Below are 9527 nucleotides of genomic sequence, written 5' to 3' on the forward strand. Positions count from 1 at the left end.
AGCCTAGCCAATCTCTCCGCAGAGAAATCTACCCGAACTGGCAAAAAGTGTGCGGATTTTGTCAATCTATCCACAATCACCCATATAGAATCATAACTAGCCTGTGTTCGCGGCAATCCCACTACGAAATCCATGGAGATACTCTCCCATTTCCATTCAGGAACATCCAGAGGTTGCAACATACCAGAAGGCTTTTGATGCTCAATCTTTACCTTCTGACAAATGAGACACTTAGAGACAAATTCGGCAATATCTTTCTTCATACCAGGCCACCAGAAATTCATCTTTAGGTCCTGATACATCTTTGTAGCTCCCGGATGAACTGTAAAATGACCCTTATGAGCCTCTGTCATCACTTCCTCCGCCAACTGCCTAGGTACAACAACACGACCCTGATATAGTAGTACACCCTCATCATTGCAGGATACACCACTCTGACCTTTTAGTCGCTTAGCACTTTCATTTTGCAGCTGGGCTTCTTTGATTCTGGTCATCAGTTCATTCTCAATGCTTGTGATTTCAAAGCCACAAACTTTGCATGGAAAGATTTTAGATAATTGAATATCTCTGAACCTCTCAATCACATCATAATCTCTGATCATCATACTTGATATACTCACGGATTTTCGGCTCAGTGCATCAGCTACAACATTAGCCTTGCCAGGATGATATTTCAATTCGAAATCATAGTCCTTTAGGAACTCGGTCCACCGTCGTTGTCTCATATTCAGCTCCTTCTGATCAAACAAGTATTTCAAACTCTTGTGATCGCTGAATATTGCAAATTGCATTCCATACAAGAAATGCCTCCACTGTTTCAACCCAAAAACAATTGCAGCAAGCTCAAGGTCATGGGTTGGATAATTTTCTTCATGCGGTTTCAATTGCCTCGATGCATAAGCTACCACCCGCCTATCTTGCATCAGCACACATCCCAATCCCTTCTTGGACGCATCGCTGTATAGCTCAAATTCACCTTCCGGGTCGGGAAGTACTAACACCGGAGCGGTCGTTAGTTTCTCCTTAAGGCTCTGAAAGCATTCTTCACATTCTTGTGTCCAAACAAATGGAGTATCCTTCCGGGTCAAACGGGTCAATGGCAACACCATGGCTGAAAATTCTTTAATGAATCTCCGGTAATAACCAGCCAAACCCAGAAAACTTCTTATTTCTGTTACTGTCTTGGGTCTTTCCCAATCAACAACTGCCTCTATCTTGCTAGGATCAACCGCTACTCCATCAGCAGAGATAACGTGACCCAGAAATTGCACTTGAGAAAGCCAAAATTCACATTTAGAAGGCTTTGCATATAACTGTTTCTCTCTGAGAATTTGCAACACAGTTCTCAAGTGACCTTCATGCTCTTCCTTACTCTTCGAATATATCAGGATATCATCAATAAACACAATCACGAATTGATCCAGAAACGGCTTAAATATGCGATTCATGTAATCCATAAACACCGCAGGAGCATTAGTGAGTCCAAATGGAATTACTTGATACTCATAATGTCCATATCTAGATCGGAAGGCAGTCTTCGGAATATCTTCCTGCCTAATTCGGATTTGATGATAACCCGACCTCAAATCAATCTTTGAGAAAACACAAGCACCCCTCAACTGATCAAGCAAATCATCTATGCGAGGGAGAGGATACTTGTTCTTAATGGTAACCTTATTCAACTGACGGTAATCAGTGCACAATCTCATGCTACCGTCCTTCTTCTTAACAAATATGACTGGTGCTCCCCACGGGGACACACTAGGCCGGATAAACTGCTTAGCCGAAAGCTCTTCAATATGCTTCTTTAACTCGGCTAGTTCCGGTGGTGACATCCTATACGGAGCCAGAGAGATAGGCCCCACACCAGGCAACAGATCAATCGTGAACTCAATCTCTCTATGAGGCGGAAGTTGTGGAATTTCATCGGGAAACACATCCACAAACTCCCTCACCACGGAAATAGTGCCAATCTCCTCATGACTTCCGCCTACTAAACCCCCCACAAAGACATATCCCAATGCCCCGGCCCTCAAAGCCTTTCTAACCTGCAACACAGATAGATATGGGGAAGAACTAGTAGCAGAATCATCAGCATCAAGCACAATCCTTTTACCACAGCAGTCTATCATAACACAGTTCTTTGACAACCAGTCCATACCCAAGATAACTTGAAGGCTGATCATAGGTAAACAAATAAAATCCAGCACGTAATCTCGGCCTTCATATTTGAATTCGACATCTTTACACAACACGGATGTATAACACTCCTCTCCAGTAGCAGTAACCACTTTCATTGGAGGGCGAATGTCATACATTTGCAAATTTAGCCCAACGGCCATAAAATCAGACATACAGGAGTGTGTAGCTCCTGAATCAAACAACACTTCAAACATCCATATTATCAATGTAAATTGTACCTTTCACCAGATTCGGAGCCTTCTCCGATTGCTGACGGTCCATGGTATATACTCTACCAACCGTCTGAGACTCTAGCATAGGTTGAACAACAGAGACCGGAACAGCAGTAGCTTGAACTGCCATAGTCCTTGCTTCGTTCTGAGGACACTGCCTGGAGTAGTGACCGGATCTTCCACATTTAAAACAAATCAATTCACCGGTAGCACATGGACCCCTATGCTCTTTGCCACATCCCTTGCACTTGGGAGGAGGTCCTCTATCAACAAAATTCTTCTGAGTACCGGGTTTTTTGAACAAGTCAAAGGGCTTATTCGCATTCAGCTTCTTGCCTTGCACCTTCCTGTTCTTCCAATAACCTGAGCCCGTTGCTTTATTGGAACTAGGTGCCTGGGCCTCAGAAGACTTCTTGGTTTGGGACACCTTATACACTTCTTCCACCTTTCTACACTGGTTTACAAACCGACTGAACTCTCGGATGTCACAATTTGACATCTTCCGAGACATCTTCTCATTAAGACCCCATTGGAATTTGGAGGTCATTTCAGCCGGGGTGGGTAAGGCTCGCCCATAGTTGGCGTATTTCACCAACTCATTGAATTTTGAGAAGTATTGGTCAATAGACATCGACCCTTGCTTGAGATCGTTATACTCGTTCTGTTTTTGTTCCCTAGCCTCTCTAGGGAAGTAGTTGTCCAAGAACAATGTCTCGAACAACCGCCATGTGATCTCACGACCTTCAGCTTCTAATGGCTGCACAGTATTTGTCCACCAATCTTCTGCTTCCTCTTCCAGCATATAAACAGAGTAAGCCAACTTCATTGCGTCCGGGCATCTCATCACCCTGAATATTTTCTCCATCGCTTGGAGCCATTTTGCAGCCGCCATTGGCTCATAACCTCCCTTAAAAGAAGGAGGTTTGTGTTTTCAGAAAGCCATCAATCTCCTTTCCTCCACTTCATGATCACCAACATTTTCAACTCGAGGTTGACGAACCTCGGTGTGATGACTCCGACTCCCAGAGTGGTGACTACCCTCACCCTCATTGTTACCCACTCCACCCTCTTCCTGTGAAGGAGGTGGAGAAGGCGTAGCAGTGTGAGGAGGAGGAGTGGGTTGCCGGTTCACGGGCCTAGGACCCCTCAACGTCCTCAACTCGGTCATCATTGCGGCCATAGCAGTCCGCGAATCTTCATTTGTTTTCATCAGATTTTCATTGGCTTGCCTGCTAGCAGCCAACTCCCTCTGAACAGCTGCAAGAGCTTCAGCTACGGGATCAGGCTGTACGCCCGTTGCCCCACGGCCACTTCTAGGCCTCACAAGAGCAGCCAAAACAGGTTCTGGCTGAGCATTGGTGTTTGATGGTCCGGGGTTGTTTCGGTTCCTCGTCATGTCACTACACATGTTACACAAAGAAGTGAGTTGATCAGGCCCACACTTAGTGATCACAAATGCAATAATCATACAGAGTACTAAAACAACTATAAAGCATCAAACACTAAGCATACTCAACAATAGCTAACAGTTATTCCCGACGAAACTGCTCTGATACCATAAAGTGTAACACCCCGTTCTAGAACCGGTTTGTTAACATCGCATTATGATATTAAGCGCAGTTACAATCACATGGGTTCAATTAAAATCCGGATAAATTTTTCATTTTAAAACGTACCGAACTTATAATACCCAATTTCGTGATCATAACCATATTACCTTGCGGAAACAGATAAATTAAGCTTAACATCATGTTCATTTTCCATTTTTAAACCATTAATTTACTTCTTATTTAGTTCACAACCTCTACTATATTGTAGGTTTCTTCATTAGCTATGCGTGGCTTCAAACCGCGCTCAAATCGGAGCACTGTAGCCCAAGTTAGGACAATTTGAAGCAACACAAGATAGTGTTGGTCACGGGCCCCGCGCGCTTCAGCGCGCTATCGGGCGCTCAAGCGCGCGCTATCGGGCGCTAAAGCCTCCATCTGGGCGCTTAAGCGCACGGAGGCAGTAAGCATCAGGCATTCCAGTGTGGATGGGCGCTTAAGCGCGCATCAGGGCGCTCAAGCGCGCTATCCTGGGCGCTTAAGCTCCCATTGGGACGTTTTAGCGCGCAGAGTCAGAAGCATCTCCTCCTTCAGTGGCTAAGGGCGCTCAAGCGCGGACCAGGGCGCTCAAGCGCGCAACCCTGGGCGCTTAAGCCCCACCCTGGGCGCTAAAACACGAGGGGACAGTAAGCATCCCAACTTTCTGCAGCAAAGGGCGCTTAAGCGCAAGCCAGGGCGCTCCAGCGCGCAATCCTGGGCGCTTCAGCCCCCACTTGGGCGCTCCAGCGCGAGGAGGCAGAATGCATTGGCACACGGAGGGGCAGCAGGGCGCTTGGGCGCGCTCCTGGGCGCTTAAGCGCGCTGCCAGGGAATTCCAATTCCCACATTTTTCAAGTCCAAGCCTAGGGGAAGATGCATCCCCATTCCAAACCCCAATTGTCCATGCCCCAAAACTAAATCCTAGCACACATCCAACCTCTCCTCATGAGATTTAGCTAGAATTTGGGCAGCATGACCTTTGTTTTCTCATCGTTTACCAATTTAAACAAAGGGTACCTAATTGATTTTCAGCCCAACCAATTCAACAACTCAATACATAACAAGCATGCATATATTGAATTTCAAGTAGGCATCATTTACATTACATATCATTTACAAATCATAGAACTTAGCTTACAAAACACTATGATCATTCCCTTGGCTCCCATCAACAAAAGGTGTAACCAAAGGCATGAGCATAGGCTAAGTTCATCCAATGAATCAAGATATACAAATGACCAAAGGCTTTGAAAATAAATTCCTATACATGTCAACTACAAAGGCATGCATAAACTCAAAAGGAATGCCACATTTCATGCATAATCCAGATATGGCCACTTGCCACCAGAGGCTCCTGCAGCATCCTTACCTGAAAGGGGGTCCCCACAACACGGGGTGAGATATACGAATATATCCAGTAAACCAGGGGTCCTTGGAGCATCTCTCCACCCCACAGTTCCATATCAGTGTAATAGCAATAACAATAATAATGCAGTAAATACATATCTATGCAAAGTGCAATACATCTCCAGGAGAAATCCCTCGAGCTCTCAAGCTGTCCTAAGGAAACTCAGATGCAAATAGTCCTACTGGCCAGCTAACTACCATGTATGATTTACGCATCGTCATGCAACATACCAACATAGGGAAACACCATCCTATGCCACACCAAATGCATACACATACGTATAACAAAGCATTACACTATTTTATTGCATTTATATACACAATCACAACCTCCACCCTTTCAGGGCTTGGTAGAACAGTCAAGGGAATTACACCCAAGGTCCGAAGGCTTACCTCAATGCTTCAGTCGACCTTTGTTCTTCACCAACAGTTTCAGCAATCCACTTTTACAAATATACACCTATACAAGGGTAATGCAATTAACATATTGCATTCAAGGATAACTCATCATCATCAATCCAAGCTATCCTATTCATACCACAACACAAGGATGAGCTTACCAATTCCAATGAGCTATTCAAGCTCCATAGCTTGCTCCAATGATTGATCACTCACGGTTGGTCCAAATGTCTCAATCCTAGACATCACAAGGACACAATCAATCATTCAACTCACTAATTGTTCAACATGCTAGAATACTAACCAATCCAAGCATGAATTTTCCAATATTATGAACAATTATCAAATGACCATCTAGGCTCATTTCCACCGATTAAATGTCGTTCCTAGCATTTTTCACAACATGCTCTAAGCTTAAATCTTCCTAGAACATAGTCAACTTACTCACAATTTCTAAAATTCCCACTTTACTATTCACAAAACCCTACTCATGAAATTTTCCATGAAAATAAGGTTCAAGGGTTTAAATCTTACCACCAATGGTTGCACAACAATGATGTGAGTGCTCCTCAAGCTCCCATGGAGGTAGAAGCCACCAAAACTCCAAAATCTCACCAATGGCCGAATTTTTGAGAGGCAATATCCCTCTCCACAATGCTCCCCACTCAAAACAAAGCAAGGATTATGAAAGAGGAGGAGATTCTAAGCGATTTAGGCTTTTGAATCACTCAAATCGGTTAAGGTTTCTCTCTCTCTCTCTCTCTCTCCCTTTCTTCTCCCTTCTTCTCCCTCTCCTTTCTTCTCTTCTGGTTCGACGGGTTGCTGGGGGAAATGGGGGGTTCTTTTTGGTGTTTTATCACTTAACATTGGTTAAGTGGTAACATGTGGGTATTGGTTCGTCTATCTATTTAACTCCAATAATTACCAAACTTTACCCAAAAGTCTGGAATATTATTCTAGGAATATTACTATTTTTATTTTTATATTTTGGGCACTTTCGTCAGTACCCATTTATACCCCTTAATTTTCACTGAGTACACTTTTTAACTCCAAAGTGACTCAGATTCATTTAATTAAGCCTTATACTTAATTTCACTCACTAAAACATGTTTAATTAATTAATTACACTAGATTTACTAATTAATTAAGTTGGGCTATTATATGTAGGATTTGATTTCTGCTGTTGCTGGTCTGATAGTATAAATCTCCAGTGTCCTTCCCACTTGTTATCCTCTGTACATCCTCCTCAGCATTCTTAACATCCTCTAAAGTAATTGATTGGATCCTGTCAAGTTTTATGTGAATAGCTAAAACTTCTAGTGTACACTGAAAACTTCTAGTCTACTTATTGTTATTTTCTTCTAAAAGCATGAAAAGCTTTTAAAATAATTCAAGGAAATTCATTAATTTAGTTACTGCTCTAGACATGTGAATTATCAAATTCATTGTCCAACTTCATTGCTATGCTGTATTATGATAAGTTGCCGAAAGTTTAAATCTTTAGTTTGATCTAGGTTTATGCTTTATGTACCGTAGCTTCCAAAACTATACATTGAATTTATGACATGTTGCTGTTTTTTTCTTATATTTGCAATTTGTTACACTGAAGGGTGATATATTGGAAGACCCAGCAAAATAACCTAAAAAGGATATGTACATGATGACTGTAGACCCCCAGGATGCTCCAAATCAACCAGAGTAAGCATGCTCTTAACTTGTCTGCAAACTTTATTTATAGCCTCCCAAACCAAGTTTTATTTGTTTCTTTTATTTTTTCCATAAGAGTGGAATGGCATCTCCTGTGCAATATTATGGATTCAGTTTTCTTAACACTGACTATTGTATGCACATGCATAAATGGCACTCTTACAATTGTTTACCTTATGGATATTTAACTCTATTTTTGTGTGAATGGTGTCTGTTCAGATTGAGGATATTTTGAATGAACTTGCAAGTATGGTATTTGCACTTGACCCATCAGGGGGGCAAGTTGGGGATGATTTAATAGCATTGCTTCAGCAGGGGAGACAATTTAATGAATCTAATAACAGTATGGTGTTCTCCCACTATTATACTCATTGGTATGTATATCCATCAAGTTCTCTTGGTCAAATGGTAGAGCATATGGATGATAGTAATAGACATGGTTTTTGTTGAGAAGAGCCAATTTATTGAGAGTGTGTGCGAAATTGTTGTCAAGGGTCATTGGGGAAATTTGTTGAATGCAAAGAATGGCTCTGCTCTCACTTCCACTACCATACACAATGTGCTTTTGCATCTCTCACTTTATGGTTATGGGCCCTCTTATTCCTTTCCATTCTTCAAATGGGTTGCCTCCATCCCACATTTTAGCCACTCCTTGCAATGTTCATGGACCATGATTCACATACTCACCAAACACAAACATTTCAAAACTGCACAACAGATGCTTGACAAAATTGCCCACAAGGATTTTCTTTCATCTCCTTCGGTTTTGAGCTCTTTGGTGAGGATTCATGACGACCCAGAAGTTAATTCACATGTTTTGAGCTGGCTTGTGATACATTATGCAAAGTCAAAGATGACCCAGGATGCAATTCAAGTTTTTGAACAGATGAGGTTGTTATATAAAGTCAAGCCCCATTTGCATGCTTGTACTGTGCTTTTGAATTGTTTGGTGAATGATGGGATTACTAATATGGTTTGGAAGATTCATAAGAGAATGGTTCAAGGTGGGGTTGTTCTCAATATCTACATTTACAATTGTTTAATCCATGCTTGTTCCAAATCAGGAGATGTGGAGAGGGCAGAACAGTTACTAAATGAGATGGAAGCAAAGGGTGCGCTTCCTGACATTTTTACATATAATACTTTGATATCATTATATTGCAAGAAAGGTATGCACTATGAGGCTTTGTCCATCCAGGACAAAATGGAAAAAGAGGGGATAAATCTTGATATAGTTAGTTATAATTCTCTTATTTATGGATTTTGCAGAGAAGGTAGGATGAGAGAAGCTATGAGGATGTTTAGTGAAATTAAAAGTGCAGCTCCCAATCACGTGACATATACTACGTTGATTGATGGTTATTGTAAAACGAATGAACTGGAGCAAGCTTTGAAAATGCGTGAGCTGATGGAGGCTAAGGGATTGTACCCTGGAGTTGTTACTTATAATTCAATTTTGCGCAAGCTGTGTCAAGATGGCAGGATAAAAGATGCAAACAAGCTTTTGAATGAGATGAGTGAAAGAAAAGTTCAAGCTTGAGAGAATATACATTACTCAGCAAATGTTTTCAAAAAAATTGTTCCTGAAAGTTTGCGTAAGTTTCTGTATTCCTCTATTCATGTGTGAGTCTGCTATGGCTCAAATTGTATACAGTTAGCAAGAAATAGAGAAAGAAAATGTTAAAAATATCATTTGAATTATATTTTTTATTTATGCCTGCATAGATATTGGACGTTTTTCATTACTATTCGATGAGAGCTTGGGATGGCATTGGCTTCAAATGAAAAGCAAGCATAAGAGAACAGATACTGCAAGTGTGGACATGAAATGGTATAACCTTGATAGACTGCAAAGGAGGTGAAGTTTGCTAGTAAGCGCAATGCAAAGATCTCTTGGGTATACTTTACTATTGGATGAGAACAGATATTTTTTATTTATGTTTCTTTATTGAAAAGGGAAAGAATCGAAATATGCATTTATTATACCCAACGAAAAGTTGCAAATTTTTTTTTC

At 41.6% G+C, this 9527-nt stretch overlaps 1 protein-coding gene and 1 long non-coding RNA gene across 2 annotated transcripts; one reads left to right on the forward strand and one right to left on the reverse strand.

Annotated features, from left to right (window-relative positions):
* Positions 1–4734: 4734 nt before the first annotated feature.
* On the reverse strand, positions 4735–6045 carry LOC133292087 (uncharacterized). The gene is made up of 3 exons (XR_009748872.1): positions 5968–6045; positions 5801–5867; positions 4735–5369 (listed from the first exon to the last, which is right to left on the reverse strand). It is a non-coding gene; the product is annotated as an uncharacterized LOC133292087 (long non-coding RNA).
* Positions 6046–7564: 1519 nt separating this feature from the next.
* Positions 7565–9214, forward strand: LOC133292084 (pentatricopeptide repeat-containing protein At5g38730-like). Its single transcript, XM_061490462.1, has one exon. It carries the CDS (start codon positions 7935–7937, stop codon positions 9051–9053), a length of 1119 nt encoding a protein of 372 aa, XP_061346446.1. The 5' UTR covers positions 7565–7934; the 3' UTR covers positions 9054–9214.
* Positions 9215–9527: the final 313 nt, after the last annotated feature.

This window comes from Gastrolobium bilobum, unplaced genomic scaffold (genome assembly GCF_033153095.1).
Source record: "Gastrolobium bilobum isolate Gb01-03AN ecotype WA unplaced genomic scaffold, APGP_CSIRO_Gbil_v1 utg48056, whole genome shotgun sequence".
In the NCBI taxonomy this organism is placed as follows: Eukaryota; Viridiplantae; Streptophyta; class Magnoliopsida; order Fabales; family Fabaceae; genus Gastrolobium; species Gastrolobium bilobum.

Coding starts and splice junctions, on each gene's coding strand:
- LOC133292084 (XM_061490462.1), top strand. CDS start 7,935: ATGATAGTAATAGACATGGTTTTTGTTGAGAAGAGCCAATTTATTGAG.